The 17,254-nt window shown below is 35.4% G+C and overlaps 2 protein-coding genes across 5 annotated transcripts; both read right to left on the minus strand.

Moving 5' to 3' along the window:
• Positions 1-3,059: 3,059 nt before the first annotated feature.
• Positions 3,060-9,282, minus strand: LOC128673876 (putative inorganic phosphate cotransporter). The gene is made up of 9 exons (XM_064436244.1): positions 9,189-9,282; positions 8,674-8,810; positions 6,762-6,998; positions 6,129-6,338; positions 5,688-5,855; positions 4,531-4,747; positions 4,188-4,309; positions 3,845-3,961; positions 3,060-3,321 (listed from the first exon to the last, which is right to left on the minus strand). The coding sequence occupies exons 1-9, from the start codon at positions 9,280-9,282 to the stop codon at positions 3,100-3,102; spliced, it is 1,524 nt and encodes a 507-aa protein (XP_064292314.1). The 3' UTR covers positions 3,060-3,099.
• Positions 9,283-10,176: 894 nt separating this feature from the next.
• On the minus strand, positions 10,177-16,204 carry LOC128673755 (putative inorganic phosphate cotransporter). 4 transcript variants are annotated; one of them, XM_053751819.2, is made up of 10 exons: positions 16,022-16,204; positions 15,636-15,711; positions 14,632-14,840; positions 13,879-14,115; positions 13,246-13,455; positions 12,805-12,972; positions 11,648-11,864; positions 11,305-11,426; positions 10,962-11,078; positions 10,177-10,438 (listed from the first exon to the last, which is right to left on the minus strand). In XM_053751819.2, exons 2-10 carry the CDS (start codon positions 15,703-15,705, stop codon positions 10,217-10,219), a joined length of 1,572 nt encoding a protein of 523 aa, XP_053607794.1. In that variant the 5' UTR covers positions 15,706-15,711; positions 16,022-16,204; the 3' UTR covers positions 10,177-10,216. The 4 variants fall into 4 exon arrangements, with proteins under 4 accessions (XP_053607794.1, XP_053607793.1, XP_053607792.1 ...); XM_053751818.2 differs by having other exon boundaries at positions 15,636-15,742; XM_053751817.2 differs by having other exon boundaries at positions 15,636-15,746.
• Between the last annotated feature and the right edge of the window lie 1,050 nt (positions 16,205-17,254).

The raw sequence follows: 17,254 nt of genomic DNA on the forward strand, positions 1-17,254 counted from the left end.
CCATCAGCTACTTGTTTGGATCACGCCTTGCTAAAGTCACCACACTCTGCTATGGCCCTAGTGATATCATCGACAATAACTGACCACAGTTCAGTACTCCTGTCTCTTGACACAAAAGTAAACCGCTCATCATCGTTTCGAACCCTGTCCAAAGTAGACTACCATGGCCTCTCCTTCGCACTAATTAATGCCGATTTCTCTTCGGTTTTTAATACAAATGACCCTAATCAAGCCACGGATAACTTAATGGGTATATTACAAACATATATAAAAACACACTCTATCAAAATTCATAAAACTAATCGACGGCGAACCATAAAACCTTGGATTACCACTGGCTTATTGAGATGCATTCGTAATAGGGACAAAATGCATAACAAACTGAGAAAACAACCTCATAATGATATGTTACGCTTCACATATTTCAGATACAGGAATTTTTGTAATTCGCTTTTAAGAAAACTCAAAAAGAACTACGAGAAGTCTCTTTTAGCAAATGCAGGAACTAACGCAAAGAAATTATGGAACGCAATAAAAGAAGTAAGTCACCTAAACAAAAGCCCCGATCATTGCAGCAGTCTACTCCATTGTAAACCTACTCCTGGAGAATCGGTAGACCACGTCAATTCCTTCTTTGTCGGAATTGGTAGGACACTTGCGGAAAACATTTCCCCTGGTAACTTGGTCGGTGCCCCTGTCTCTAATACTTCCACTCCCCAGTCTTTTGTCTTGCTTCCTGTAACTAATGAAGAAGTGGAATGTATTATCTTATCCCTTAGAGACAACTGTGCAGTCGGATGGGATAATATACCCACCAAAATCTTGAGACAAAATGCTAAAATACTGGCCCCTGCCATTGCGCACATATGCAATGTCAGCATGGCCACTGGCATCTTTCCCTCCGCCTTTAAAAAAGCCACAGTTCACCCTATTTATAAGAGTGGTGATCGAGGCCGTGTCGACAACTATCGCCCAATCTCTATACTTACAGCCCTTTCTAAAATTCTCGAGCGCTTAATCAACTTGCGTCTAGTGAAGTATCTTGAAGACAAACATTTATTATCTCCCAATCAATTCGGCTTCAGACGTAACAGATCCGCGACAGATGCTGTTCATGATCTTACTACGCACATAGCTCGAAACCTAGATAGTGGTAATAAGTGTGTAGGAGTTTTCCTAGACTTTAAAAAGGCCTTCGACACGGTATCGATCCCAATTCTTCTTCAAAGGCTGGAGTCTTTGGGCATTCGTGGTACCCAGCTAGAATTGTTTACAAGCTACCTTAGCGAGCGAAAGCAGTGCGTAGTTATCGATGGACATCCCAGCTCTTACCTTCCTATTGAATATGGAGTTCCACAGGGAAGCATTCTTGGACCTACCTTGTTTCTTGTGTATATTAATGGGCTATGCTCTCTTAATCTTCCAGAATGTAAAATTATTTCATACGCGGACGACACAGCCCTTCTGTTCACTGCTGACAATTGGAAACTTGCCTTCGATCATGCACAGGCCGGGCTTAACTGTGTTACAGAATGGTTGCGTCTCAATCTACTCACGCTTAATATCCAAAAAACTTGTTTCCTCACTTTTTCGATATACACTCCACCTAAAAATTCAACTTCGTACACGCTCACTGCACATTCGCACCCAACAGTCTCTCCCTCTTCTTGCTCTTGTCCTCCCTTAATCTGTTCTAAAAATATTAAATACTTAGGAATTCACTTAGATGATAGACTAAGCTTCGAGAAACACCTAAAAATAACAGCCGGTAGAGTTCGTAAACTAATTTATGTTTTTAAAAAATTGCGTCATGTTGCTGATACTTCTGTTCTCAAAATGGTCTACACTTCACTATGTGAATCCATACTTACCTATGGTATTACATCCTGGGGCGGTGCAGCAAAATCTCATCTTCTCTGTCTAGAACGTGCTCAGAGAGCATTGTTAAAAGTCTGCAAATTCAAACCTATCCTATTTCCGACCACCGATCTTTACCGGCTGTGCCAGGTGCTTACAGTCCGACAACTTTATATATTAAATACTATCCTAAAACAGCACCAGGATAAAAAACCATTCCCTTTCTCGTCCCGCTCTGCTCGTAATCCTCCGTCCCTTGTATTAGAATGTTTTAATACTTCCTTCTCCCACCGTTTCCACTGTTTCATGGGTCCATTCTTATATAATAAATTAAATCGAACGCTTCTATTACATAAGTTACTAAAATATAGTTGTAAAAGGGAAGTTACAAACTTTTTAATCGGGTTAGACTATAATGAAACCGAAAATCTAATTCAACCTCTAAAATAATTATTTACCTGTATAGTGCTTTTTTCTGATTACATATGCTCCTATACTGTTTTTCAAAATAATTATAAATATATATCATCATATTCCTATTAGATTTGTATTCTATGCATTTATATGTAGTTTAATATCTAATATATATATATTATTATTTATCATTATTATACATATACATATTATATTAGTATCTATGATAAATATGACGATATAAAATACACATATATTTTAACTTTGTATAATATAAAAATATTATAAACTTTATTGTGTTTGCTCAATTAGACAAGTGTTAACTGTCCTACTCCTTGTGGGGAGAGGCTGGTGATCTGAGATACAGGCTCTGCTTAGTTCAGACACCAGTCTCTCGCAGTCTTTATATGTAAAACAATTACTTGTACTAAATTTAAGAACACAGAAAGATTGTGGAGAATAATAAACATTTTTTGAATTTTTTTTTTGAATTTTGAATATTAATTCTTGCAAAATTATTTATTAAAATGAATCTCTCATAGTTGAATAAATTCTACCTTTTTATAACAAATAGCCTAATCAAAATGTATACATAATTCATAAATTTATTTTCAATCAATACCCATTGATAGCAATATTTTATTTACTAGACACTGAATTTATTAGTTATAACTTTTATTCAATACTTCTTTGTAAGTATATTCAGGTAGCCGAGTCTTATGAATTTGTTATGAATATAGCTTCTACTGGGAGTAGTTCGCTTGTTATAGATCAAGAAAGCACGTCAATCCAATTTATATTTCTGTTTATTCTTGTAAATTATCTAGGTTACTTTTTCTCAAAGTCATTTAGATTTTGTACTGCTTCAAATTCTTCAGGATCTGCCTCCTTGATGATTGGGCCATGTTTCCAGCCCGGTGGGTACCCGTGCTGCCGCACGTCGTCCCACCACTGTTGCTTACCATCAGCCCAGATAGCGTATACTACATTAGAACTGACTATCACGGCAAAACAGAGCCAGAATGCGCCTCGCCATTCTTGTAATGTTGACTGAAACAATTATATTTGGTTCTTTTCACAAACAAATAGAACTAATTTTATTATACTAAATGTGGTTTTCTCTATGAAATAAAATAGGTTAGGTACTTCCGATTTAGAGCCATTCCTCATTGCTCAGTCATGCTCCTTTGTGATGACGCAGCACGTGACTCCGTTGTTTTCTACAGGTTTCGCACTTACGTGCCTTAACGAAACATCGAAACTTCATATAAATTTATATGTTTTTCGGCGTAGTCTGTTGACGCAATTTAGCAATGAGACATGGTTCTTATTTTCACGATAATCGCATCTACTGCACTGAACTATTTCATGGTTACGTAGCGGATCGCATTCCAGAATCCGTTTTCCTACGTTTTCTTCTTTGCTTTGGCCTTAAATATCAGACCATTGTCGTGAATATCCTCCTTGACGACATCTAATTTTATTGGCGTATCACTACTAATTTCTCTTATTACCCTTGATTCATATATATTATTTACTTGATGAGATTTTTATTTAAAAGTAATGTACATACATTAGGTGTCATCAGCCCTACGACATACGGCGTCAGAATACCAGCAGATGTTGATGATGTATTGACTAGGGACGTCAACGAACCGGCATAGTTTGGGGCAAGATCCAGAGGATTCACCTGAAAAATGTGTACAAAAAAGAAAAGATTCAAATCTACGTAATGAGAAATTTCTCGAAAGAATGACCCTGTTTCAAAACCCTATAATTTCAGATCTTGTGAAAAATGCAATACGGCGTGCGTTAATTACTGCATGACGAATGACAGAGTGCGCCATATAAATTTTGGTACTCGAATGATAGTGTCGACAGATAGAGTAAGTATACATGAACAAAATATTAATTACCTTCATTCCACAATAAAAAGCACCCATGAGACCCATGCCAAGTACAAAAAAAACCATAGCCAGGTTGCGATCACAACCCGAGTATGAAGCCATAACGATACAGACTGCTGGCCCTACCCCCCCTGAAATTATAATATTAATGAAATATATTTCTTTTTATTATAAACATAAGTTATTACAGAAAACTTACTTTACTTCTTTTATGTTATTACAGAAAAAACGAGTTCTTCGTTACGTACTCGTACGTATCAGTTTATAATTATATCATGACATTAGTATCGAACTTTCTCCACGCGAGTTGACTACATCTTAAGTAAGTTTTCTATATATCAGTAGCACCTACCAATTGTAGTGTAAATAATTCTGCCAGTCCTGATAGAATGCCAGCCTTTTTTGATGCAAAAATTACAGATGAAGCCAAAGAGAAAAGAACACAGCCACGTAGCAAGGTAAGGCAGTGCGTTCATAGTGCCAGCGGCCGCAATGTTGAATTTCAGGACATCGTGAGAATATTTAGGAAGATCTGACATGATGGTATAATAACCCCAGTCATGACCAATCTGAAATCATAATAGTTCGGAAGATATGTAGTTAGGTCGCAGCAAAATCGTCTCCGTCGTCTTCCGTTGTTTTGACGTTCGTCAACGGACAACGCAGAAATTCCTTCTAAATCTATGGGTGATTTGACGAACGTTGACGCACGTCAATGTCAAAATCTATGGTAAATAATGGAGCACAACGGAGTCACAGCCTTACGTAACAATGCCTAGCTCTTAGTATATGTAGTCCTGTCTAAATTCAAGATTAAAAACTTTAAAAAGTTAAAAAACAATTCATTACCAATCTTCTTTAACTAAAATCATTACATAAAATAATTTATCGCTGTTGTAAAGTATTGTTCATGTAGAATGGCAAAAAGCCCATTGCTCCCACTTACCGATGACAGAGATTGACAACATTCGGCTGCCATTTTGTTTGACAGCCGCACAATATATTTATTTGAAATTTGTTTTCTTTGTTATTTTTTTTGTTTAAAATGAAACCACAACCCGGTCCCTCTAATGTAGAAAAACCAAGACGTTAACGTTTAACTTTCGTTAAAACGTAAAGAGTAACAAACCAATACAGTAAGGAAGATAGAATTAATATCGTGTACTTTTAAATAAATGTTGACGATTTCTACTGTGAACTTGTATGACCCCTACCCTATACCAAGTTACCGTGTTTACACAATTTTGCGATACATTTCATATATTCCGAAACTGTCGTTTTTGAAATTGGGAAAACATAGTACGCAGGTGTCAATGAACTTTATGGCCAACCTTATTGAATTTGACTTTAGTACCAATGTTTGTCAATTTCCTTTATCCCTCTTCTTTATTTAACTGTCGAGGGAAAATCTGACAGGGTTTGCAAATAACGAACGTATTTGGATTGTACTTACATCATCTTTGAGCAATCGGTCATTAAATGAAAGACATTTTACCAATAGATACTCACAGAAGCACCTATCATGGCCCAGACTGGCACAGATCGTATAAGTCCTTTCCACGGAACTGGATCGTTTGCTCCTACTTTTGACGCTGATGCTACATTGTCATTCAAATATCTCAATTCCTTCTCTGAAATAAATGGGTGTGTATTTGGTGTGCTGTAGCAAGAAATACTCTGAAATATAATAAAAATATATTGAGAATAACTTTTAATAAGATTACAAACTCTCCTGATATTTGCAAATAGATTTGACTGTCCCATGCAGTAATGAATAAATCATTGCTGACATAAATTAATCAGCGGAAGATGATTTTTTTTTCTATGAATATTTAATTTATTTATAATTTATTTGATTGACAGAAAATATATTTTTTCCTTAGTTATATATTATTTATTTATATTTTTTTATTATATTATAGGTACAAATAATATGATATTACAACTTACCCAAAAAAAGAACCACAATATGCCGAAGCCACCAAAGACATAGAATACGTACGACCAGTCCCTGCCCTCGGAGAGAAGTATTCCAGACAAGAAGTAACCAAGGATGTTACCCATAGGAGCTCCACCGAAAACAATGACTCCTTGTATTGACCTCTCGAGAGGTGGTACCCATCTAGCAAGCAAGATCATTACTGCTGGCATTGTGGGACCCTTAAAAAAAAAAGAAAAGCAATGCATGGATTTTTAACATGTCACACATGCATTTTATCTTAATTTTGAAAATAACAATAAAATAAAAAAGATCGTTGAAAAAATTTGGCTTTTTAAGTAGGTTGGTGGTTGAATGTCAGTATAAAATGTTAAAAGACCTTATCAACATCAATAGACTCATTTAATTGTTTTATGTTTTGGTTATATTCATCAGGCCAAAATCTAAGTTAGAATGTCTTTCAATAGCGAGCCGGCCTGGTTTCGTACGGTCTACTAGGCTGTTTTGTGTATAAAAGTCTTCGTCAATAACAGTGAAAGCTGCATCAAAATCCGTTGCGTGGTTTAGAAGAATAGAAAAGAACAATGCTTAAAAACATATTTGTCGGGCAACTTTGTTTCATACTATGTAATAATGAAGAATACCTCTCCCATGCCCTGAAGAAGTCTTAATACAAAAAGCCACGTAGCTCCACCTGTCCTGGTCACAATGGGAGTAAGAAAAGTGAATATGGCGGTGCTCAACAACCCCAGGCCAAGTGTCCATTTACCACCTAATTTTTCCGCTAAATATCCAGCTGGTATCTGAGTAAGTATATATCCGTAGTAAAATCCGCTTAATATGAAACCTTGGGTTGCTTGGTCCCATTCGCCAATTGCATACTGTAAGAAAATATTTTTATTTATGGAGCTTTTAATTCTTTTGTATATATTTTATAAATTTAACTGTACTTTTTTATAACTGTTGCAATTTAAAAGTACATTGTAGTTGGTGTACAATATAAAGAAACAAAGCGGCAGAAGTAATTATGTTGTAAAGGTCTTATAAAGAGAAAAGTTTTATACACAAGTGAAAGACGTGATCAAGACCCAATAAAAGTCGTAATGAAGGGAAAAATATCTCCTAAATCTTAAGATACAGTAGTGGGATAGCATGAAACAAATTATAATAACTGCAAATCTAGAATAACTATATTAAAGAGATTACAGCAACGGTCGCTTCTAATGGTCACCGATTTTTAATAATAAAGTTATAAGTATTAAATGAACGATGTATTGTAGACCAGTCAGGACAAAAACATTGCCCACCGTCTCTCAAGCAATTGTAAACGATATAGTGAAATATGTATAATATGAATGCAAATAAAACTATATCATGAAACAGTTTCATTATTTTTCTAGTGTTTATTGGTTTACACTCCTTCTAACCTAACTCCTTCTAACACTTCTCATAAAGACTCAGACGTCCTGTAGTTATATTTCACGTTTGTATAATTCTATAATAGCTCACGCTGGCTGGCCAAGGATAGTAGTAGAAGTAAGTAAGAAGAGGTAGTTCTCTTACTGCCTGCTATATTTATAACTTTGCCAGCGGCTTCGTCCGCGTTTATATTTCGTGGACGCACGAAATAAACACAGACGGTCATAACTTATTATTTTCAACTAGCTTTTCCCCTGGTAACTTGGTCGGTGCCCCTGTCTCTAATACTTCCACTCCCCAGTCTTTTGTCTTGCTTCCTGTAACTAATGAAGAAGTGGAATGTATTATCTTATCCCTTAGAGACAACTGTGCAGTCGGATGGGATAATATACCCACCAAAATCTTGAGACAAAATGCTAAAATACTGGCCCCTGCCATTGCGCACATATGCAATGTCAGCATGGCCACTGGCATCTTTCCCTCCGCCTTTAAAAAAGCCACAGTTCACCCTATTTATAAGAGTGGTGATCGAGGCCGTGTCGACAACTATCGCCCAATCTCTATACTTACAGCCCTTTCTAAAATTCTCGAGCGCTTAATCAACTTGCGTCTAGTGAAGTATCTTGAAGACAAACATTTATTATCTCCCAATCAATTCGGCTTCAGACGTAACAGATCCGCGACAGATGCTGTTCATGATCTTACTACGCACATAGCTCGAAACCTAGATAGTGGTAATAAGTGTGTAGGAGTTTTCCTAGACTTTAAAAAGGCCTTCGACACGGTATCGATCCCAATTCTTCTTCAAAGGCTGGAGTCTTTGGGCATTCGTGGTACCCAGCTAGAATTGTTTACAAGCTACCTTAGCGAGCGAAAGCAGTGCGTAGTTATCGATGGACATCCCAGCTCTTACCTTCCTATTGAATATGGAGTTCCACAGGGAAGCATTCTTGGACCTACCTTGTTTCTTGTGTATATTAATGGGCTATGCTCTCTTAATCTTCCAGAATGTAAAATTATTTCATACGCGGACGACACAGCCCTTCTGTTCACTGCTGACAATTGGAAACTTGCCTTCGATCATGCACAGGCCGGGCTTAACTGTGTTACAGAATGGTTGCGTCTCAATCTACTCACGCTTAATATCCAAAAAACTTGTTTCCTCACTTTTTCGATATACACTCCACCTAAAAATTCAACTTCGTACACGCTCACTGCACATTCGCACCCAACAGTCTCTCCCTCTTCTTGCTCTTGTCCTCCCTTAATCTGTTCTAAAAATATTAAATACTTAGGAATTCACTTAGATGATAGACTAAGCTTCGAGAAACACCTAAAAATAACAGCCGGTAGAGTTCGTAAACTAATTTATGTTTTTAAAAAATTGCGTCATGTTGCTGATACTTCTGTTCTCAAAATGGTCTACACTTCACTATGTGAATCCATACTTACCTATGGTATTACATCCTGGGGCGGTGCAGCAAAATCTCATCTTCTCTGTCTAGAACGTGCTCAGAGAGCATTGTTAAAAGTCTGCAAATTCAAACCTATCCTATTTCCGACCACCGATCTTTACCGGCTGTGCCAGGTGCTTACAGTCCGACAACTTTATATATTAAATACTATCCTAAAACAGCACCAGGATAAAAAACCATTCCCTTTCTCGTCCCGCTCTGCTCGTAATCCTCCGTCCCTTGTATTAGAATGTTTTAATACTTCCTTCTCCCACCGTTTCCACTGTTTCATGGGTCCATTCTTATATAATAAATTAAATCGAACGCTTCTATTACATAAGTTACTAAAATATAGTTGTAAAAGGGAAGTTACAAACTTTTTAATCGGGTTAGACTATAATGAAACCGAAAATCTAATTCAACCTCTAAAATAATTATTTACCTGTATAGTGCTTTTTTCTGATTACATATGCTCCTATACTGTTTTTCAAAATAATTATAAATATATATCATCATATTCCTATTAGATTTGTATTCTATGCATTTATATGTAGTTTAATATCTAATATATATATATTATTATTTATCATTATTATACATATACATATTATATTAGTATCTATGATAAATATGACGATATAAAATACACATATATTTTAACTTTGTATAATATAAAAATATTATAAACTTTATTGTGTTTGCTCAATTAGACAAGTGTTAACTGTCCTACTCCTTGTGGGGAGAGGCTGGTGATCTGAGATACAGGCTCTGCTTAGTTCAGACACCAGTCTCTCGCAGTCTTTATATGTAAAACAATTACTTGTACTAAATTTAAGAACACAGAAAGATTGTGGAGAATAATAAACATTTTTTGAATTTTTTTTTTGAATTTTGAATATTAATTCTTGCAAAATTATTTATTAAAATGAATCTCTCATAGTTGAATAAATTCTACCTTTTTATAACAAATAGCCTAATCAAAATGTATACATAATTCATAAATTTATTTTCAATCAATACCCATTGATAGCAATATTTTATTTACTAGACACTGAATTTATTAGTTATAACTTTTATTCAATACTTCTTTGTAAGTATATTCAGGTAGCCGAGTCTTATGAATTTGTTATGAATATAGCTTCTACTGGGAGTAGTTCGCTTGTTATAGATCAAGAAAGCACGTCAATCCAATTTATATTTCTGTTTATTCTTGTAAATTATCTAGGTTACTTTTTCTCAAAGTCATTTAGATTTTGTACTGCTTCAAATTCTTCAGGATCTGCCTCCTTGATGATTGGGCCATGTTTCCAGCCCGGTGGGTACCCGTGCTGCCGCACGTCGTCCCACCACTGTTGCTTACCATCAGCCCAGATAGCGTATACTACATTAGAACTGACTATCACGGCAAAACAGAGCCAGAATGCGCCTCGCCATTCTTGTAATGTTGACTGAAACAATTATATTTGGTTCTTTTCACAAACAAATAGAACTAATTTTATTATACTAAATGTGGTTTTCTCTATGAAATAAAATAGGTTAGGTACTTCCGATTTAGAGCCATTCCTCATTGCTCAGTCATGCTCCTTTGTGATGACGCAGCACGTGACTCCGTTGTTTTCTACAGGTTTCGCACTTACGTGCCTTAACGAAACATCGAAACTTCATATAAATTTATATGTTTTTCGGCGTAGTCTGTTGACGCAATTTAGCAATGAGACATGGTTCTTATTTTCACGATAATCGCATCTACTGCACTGAACTATTTCATGGTTACGTAGCGGATCGCATTCCAGAATCCGTTTTCCTACGTTTTCTTCTTTGCTTTGGCCTTAAATATCAGACCATTGTCGTGAATATCCTCCTTGACGACATCTAATTTTATTGGCGTATCACTACTAATTTCTCTTATTACCCTTGATTCATATATATTATTTACTTGATGAGATTTTTATTTAAAAGTAATGTACATACATTAGGTGTCATCAGCCCTACGACATACGGCGTCAGAATACCAGCAGATGTTGATGATGTATTGACTAGGGACGTCAACGAACCGGCATAGTTTGGGGCAAGATCCAGAGGATTCACCTGAAAAATGTGTACAAAAAAGAAAAGATTCAAATCTACGTAATGAGAAATTTCTCGAAAGAATGACCCTGTTTCAAAACCCTATAATTTCAGATCTTGTGAAAAATGCAATACGGCGTGCGTTAATTACTGCATGACGAATGACAGAGTGCGCCATATAAATTTTGGTACTCGAATGATAGTGTCGACAGATAGAGTAAGTATACATGAACAAAATATTAATTACCTTCATTCCACAATAAAAAGCACCCATGAGACCCATGCCAAGTACAAAAAAAACCATAGCCAGGTTGCGATCACAACCCGAGTATGAAGCCATAACGATACAGACTGCTGGCCCTACCCCCCCTGAAATTATAATATTAATGAAATATATTTCTTTTTATTATAAACATAAGTTATTACAGAAAACTTACTTTACTTCTTTTATGTTATTACAGAAAAAACGAGTTCTTCGTTACGTACTCGTACGTATCAGTTTATAATTATATCATGACATTAGTATCGAACTTTCTCCACGCGAGTTGACTACATCTTAAGTAAGTTTTCTATATATCAGTAGCACCTACCAATTGTAGTGTAAATAATTCTGCCAGTCCTGATAGAATGCCAGCCTTTTTTGATGCAAAAATTACAGATGAAGCCAAAGAGAAAAGAACACAGCCACGTAGCAAGGTAAGGCAGTGCGTTCATAGTGCCAGCGGCCGCAATGTTGAATTTCAGGACATCGTGAGAATATTTAGGAAGATCTGACATGATGGTATAATAACCCCAGTCATGACCAATCTGAAATCATAATAGTTCGGAAGATATGTAGTTAGGTCGCAGCAAAATCGTCTCCGTCGTCTTCCGTTGTTTTGACGTTCGTCAACGGACAACGCAGAAATTCCTTCTAAATCTATGGGTGATTTGACGAACGTTGACGCACGTCAATGTCAAAATCTATGGTAAATAATGGAGCACAACGGAGTCACAGCCTTACGTAACAATGCCTAGCTCTTAGTATATGTAGTCCTGTCTAAATTCAAGATTAAAAACTTTAAAAAGTTAAAAAACAATTCATTACCAATCTTCTTTAACTAAAATCATTACATAAAATAATTTATCGCTGTTGTAAAGTATTGTTCATGTAGAATGGCAAAAAGCCCATTGCTCCCACTTACCGATGACAGAGATTGACAACATTCGGCTGCCATTTTGTTTGACAGCCGCACAATATATTTATTTGAAATTTGTTTTCTTTGTTATTTTTTTTGTTTAAAATGAAACCACAACCCGGTCCCTCTAATGTAGAAAAACCAAGACGTTAACGTTTAACTTTCGTTAAAACGTAAAGAGTAACAAACCAATACAGTAAGGAAGATAGAATTAATATCGTGTACTTTTAAATAAATGTTGACGATTTCTACTGTGAACTTGTATGACCCCTACCCTATACCAAGTTACCGTGTTTACACAATTTTGCGATACATTTCATATATTCCGAAACTGTCGTTTTTGAAATTGGGAAAACATAGTACGCAGGTGTCAATGAACTTTATGGCCAACCTTATTGAATTTGACTTTAGTACCAATGTTTGTCAATTTCCTTTATCCCTCTTCTTTATTTAACTGTCGAGGGAAAATCTGACAGGGTTTGCAAATAACGAACGTATTTGGATTGTACTTACATCATCTTTGAGCAATCGGTCATTAAATGAAAGACATTTTACCAATAGATACTCACAGAAGCACCTATCATGGCCCAGACTGGCACAGATCGTATAAGTCCTTTCCACGGAACTGGATCGTTTGCTCCTACTTTTGACGCTGATGCTACATTGTCATTCAAATATCTCAATTCCTTCTCTGAAATAAATGGGTGTGTATTTGGTGTGCTGTAGCAAGAAATACTCTGAAATATAATAAAAATATATTGAGAATAACTTTTAATAAGATTACAAACTCTCCTGATATTTGCAAATAGATTTGACTGTCCCATGCAGTAATGAATAAATCATTGCTGACATAAATTAATCAGCGGAAGATGATTTTTTTTTCTATGAATATTTAATTTATTTATAATTTATTTGATTGACAGAAAATATATTTTTTCCTTAGTTATATATTATTTATTTATATTTTTTTATTATATTATAGGTACAAATAATATGATATTACAACTTACCCAAAAAAAGAACCACAATATGCCGAAGCCACCAAAGACATAGAATACGTACGACCAGTCCCTGCCCTCGGAGAGAAGTATTCCAGACAAGAAGTAACCAAGGATGTTACCCATAGGAGCTCCACCGAAAACAATGACTCCTTGTATTGACCTCTCGAGAGGTGGTACCCATCTAGCAAGCAAGATCATTACTGCTGGCATTGTGGGACCCTTAAAAAAAAAAGAAAAGCAATGCATGGATTTTTAACATGTCACACATGCATTTTATCTTAATTTTGAAAATAACAATAAAATAAAAAAGATCGTTGAAAAAATTTGGCTTTTTAAGTAGGTTGGTGGTTGAATGTCAGTATAAAATGTTAAAAGACCTTATCAACATCAATAGACTCATTTAATTGTTTTATGTTTTGGTTATATTCATCAGGCCAAAATCTAAGTTAGAATGTCTTTCAATAGCGAGCCGGCCTGGTTTCGTACGGTCTACTAGGCTGTTTTGTGTATAAAAGTCTTCGTCAATAACAGTGAAAGCTGCATCAAAATCCGTTGCGTGGTTTAGAAGAATAGAAAAGAACAATGCTTAAAAACATATTTGTCGGGCAACTTTGTTTCATACTATGTAATAATGAAGAATACCTCTCCCATGCCCTGAAGAAGTCTTAATACAAAAAGCCACGTAGCTCCACCTGTCCTGGTCACAATGGGAGTAAGAAAAGTGAATATGGCGGTGCTCAACAACCCCAGGCCAAGTGTCCATTTACCACCTAATTTTTCCGCTAAATATCCAGCTGGTATCTGAGTAAGTATATATCCGTAGTAAAATCCGCTTAATATGAAACCTTGGGTTGCTTGGTCCCATTCGCCAATTGCATACTGTAAGAAAATATTTTTATTTATGGAGCTTTTAATTCTTTTGTATATATTTTATAAATTTAACTGTACTTTTTTATAACTGTTGCAATTTAAAAGTACATTGTAGTTGGTGTACAATATAAAGAAACAAAGCGGCAGAAGTAATTATGTTGTAAAGGTCTTATAAAGAGAAAAGTTTTATACACAAGTGAAAGACGTGATCAAGACCCAATAAAAGTCGTAATGAAGGGAAAAATATCTCCTAAATCTTAAGATACAGTAGTGGGATAGCATGAAACAAATTATAATAACTGCAAATCTAGAATAACTATATTAAAGAGATTACAGCAACGGTCGCTTCTAATGGTCACCGATTTTTAATAATAAAGTTATAAGTATTAAATGAACGATGTATTGTAGACCAGTCAGGACAAAAACATTGCCCACCGTCTCTCAAGCAATTGTAAACGATATAGTGACAGCTTAAAATTGGAGGATCTTTAAAATTTCCAGCACTGAATTAGGTACTTATCTTACCGGGTTTACGTTTACGCGAGACGTGACGTTGGTTATGACGTCATCTTTGTCGTTTGGGCAAGCCGATTCATCATAAAATTCCTGATTTGTTATATTCACTTTGACCATCTGCGTAATGGCTAAGTTAAGGCAAGCTCGCATCATGAATGCATTACAAATGCCAAAAAATGTCACGATGCTTAATATATAACGTTGAGGGATGATGCAGTCTAAAACGTAATAAGATAAATACATAAGTCGTTAAAATAAACACCAAAAATAATATAAAATGCTTATACCTGACTAGGACTTAGATACAACCAACTGAAAAGGGGTATCCGTATGCTGACCTTCAAACTTCAATTCGAAGATGGCATGATGACGATGATGCCTGATTAAACTGCCTGACAATATTGCAAAAATAAATAAACATTCACCCCCTTAATAATATAAGTTTTATGTTCGTTTAAAGTAGTATTAATTCTTTATTATGTCTCATTCTTTAAATGTCAAAAATCCAGATTAGAGAGTGATAGTGCAAAAATAAAGAATAACAAAACCTAATACGAGAATAACATTTCGATTAATAAGGCGGTTAGGGAATCCTATACCATAAATCATAATGAAATTTCTTGGTTGATAATCATATATTTTTCTTTCTTTAAGGTTCATTTTCAAATTATTCACATTTCCATTTACAACCAACTACTATATTGAATAACTCAATATCAATTTACAAATATTTAACAGATAAGTGTTTCATCATGTCTGAACAAATATGTATTTTCTTCGAATGGTTTTGTGATAAATAGTTTTAATATTACCAATTTTAACCTGCGTTAAAATGGAGTTTCTTCATAATTTTGAAGCAATATTGGAAAATTATTTTTGTTATGTAATGTGTTTATAGCAAGGCAAGGAATTAACAATTAAAACTTTAATTTATCATAGTCGAACTTTCTACTGAGATTTACAATTATTTATGCTAAGATATAATTAATTATGTACCTGCGTAGAACACTTACATTTCCGTAGAGTCTTAGTTAAAGCATTGTCTTTAGTCTTCGGAACCCAGGTCTTCTGACCCAACAGCATCTTCTCCTGTTTTGGAGCATCACAATCCTTCATTTTGCTGCCTCAAAAATGAAAGCCTTATAATTATGTAATTATTTTAAAGTAGTAGCCTAAACCTCATATAACTTTTTAACAACATTTCCAGAGTTAGATTTATTTTGCTTTTACCTATTACTTTACTAGCTTTTTTGCCCGCGACTTCGCTCGCATGAGTTCCCACGGGAGCAGATATTTTTCCGGGATGAAAGATACCCTATGTCCTTCTCTGTACTTCAAAATTTCAAGAAGATTGCTTGAGTACATAGATCATGAAGAAGTAACAAATAAACAAACTTACTTTCGAATATGAGTTAGGAAGTCAGGATTTATGTTACTTTATTTTTATCACATTCAAGGATTCTGCTAAAATAATTATCAATTATAACACTATAGATTTTTATCACTTCACTAGCAACGTTAGGTATGTATTAAAATTACCAACAGTACCACTGTTCCCACTAAAATTTCTGAACTTAGTGGGAAATTTATCTCAGTTTATATGTTTCTAAGGGTGGGTTGCACCGTCAACTTTGACGTTAACTTTAACGTGCGCAGAAAAACGCAAAGTACCTACGCCGCCATTTTGTCTTATACGACAGCGAATAAACAAAATATTAATAAAATTATCATCATATTTGACGGTGCAACTCACCCTTAGATATTTACATTTTAGATTGTAACAATGCAAATAAAACTATATCATGAAACAGTTTCATTATTTTTCTAGTGTTTATTGGTTTACACTCCTTCTAACCTAACTCCTTCTAACACTTCTCATAAAGACTCAGACGTCCTGTAGTTATATTTCACGTTTGTATAATTCTATAATAGCTCACGCTGGCTGGCCAAGGATAGTAGTAGAAGTAAGTAAGAAGAGGTAGTTCTCTTACTGCCTGCTATATTTATAACTTTGCCAGCGGCTTCGTCCGCGTTTATATTTCGTGGACGCACGAAATAAACACAGACGGTCATAACTTATTATTTTCAACTAGCTTTTGCCCGCGGCTTCGCCCGCATGAATTTCATAGGAAAATCTCAGTGATTTTTTATCGCGTACTCTGTCAAACTGGTAAACATATATGATTCAAATTCGCATATTTTCTCATCTTTAGTTCAATTTCCCGTTACCCGCTGTGTGTCTCGTCCCGCAAACTTGTCCAATCCCGCTTCCTGCTATGTAATGTAGATATCCCGTACCGTTTTCTACATAATATGTATGTGCCATCATGTTTTTCGCAATGTGTTCCGTCCCGTTTCCCACTACGTGTCTCCTTCCCATTTCCCACTCCGACTCCCACTCCCGCTTTCTGCAACGCATGCCGTCGCATTTTCCATAACGTTTTACGTCCCGGTTTTTTATTAACCATAATCATATTTTTTTTGTATTTACTATTACTGTTATTTACTACAAAAAGTAAGTATGTCAATTTTCAGCTTTTTATCTTTAAAATTGTATTAAGTCCCATACAATCTTTCACCCCCCCGCCCCTTTTGAAGGGGTTGAGGGGTAATTTTCAGAAAAATCTGAAAC

Source organism: Plodia interpunctella, chromosome 11 (assembly GCF_027563975.2).
Source record: "Plodia interpunctella isolate USDA-ARS_2022_Savannah chromosome 11, ilPloInte3.2, whole genome shotgun sequence".
NCBI classification, from domain to species: Eukaryota; Metazoa; Arthropoda; class Insecta; order Lepidoptera; family Pyralidae; genus Plodia; species Plodia interpunctella.

Bases quoted from the DNA above. Each gene is read 5' to 3' on its own strand.
- LOC128673876 (XM_064436244.1), bottom strand. From the start codon at position 9,282: ATGAAACAGTGGAAACGGTGGGAGAAGGAAGTATTAAAACATTCTAAT. The intron at 6,999-8,673 runs GTGAGTAGATTG...ATTTTCTTACAG, and splicing joins AAGTTTTTTGGATATTAAGC to TATGCAATTGGCGAATGGGA. The intron at 3,322-3,844 runs GTATGTACATTA...TAATTGTTTCAG, and splicing joins TAGGGCTGATGACACCTAAT to TCAACATTACAAGAATGGCG.
- LOC128673755 (XM_053751818.2), bottom strand. From the start codon at position 15,738: ATGAAGGATTGTGATGCTCCAAAACAGGAGAAGATGCTGTTGGGTCAG. The intron at 13,456-13,878 runs GTATTCTTCATT...TTTTTTTTTAAG, and splicing joins TTCTTCAGGGCATGGGAGAG to GGTCCCACAATGCCAGCAGT. The intron at 11,079-11,304 runs GTAATTAATATT...CACATTTTTCAG, and splicing joins CTTTTTATTGTGGAATGAAG to GTGAATCCTCTGGATCTTGC.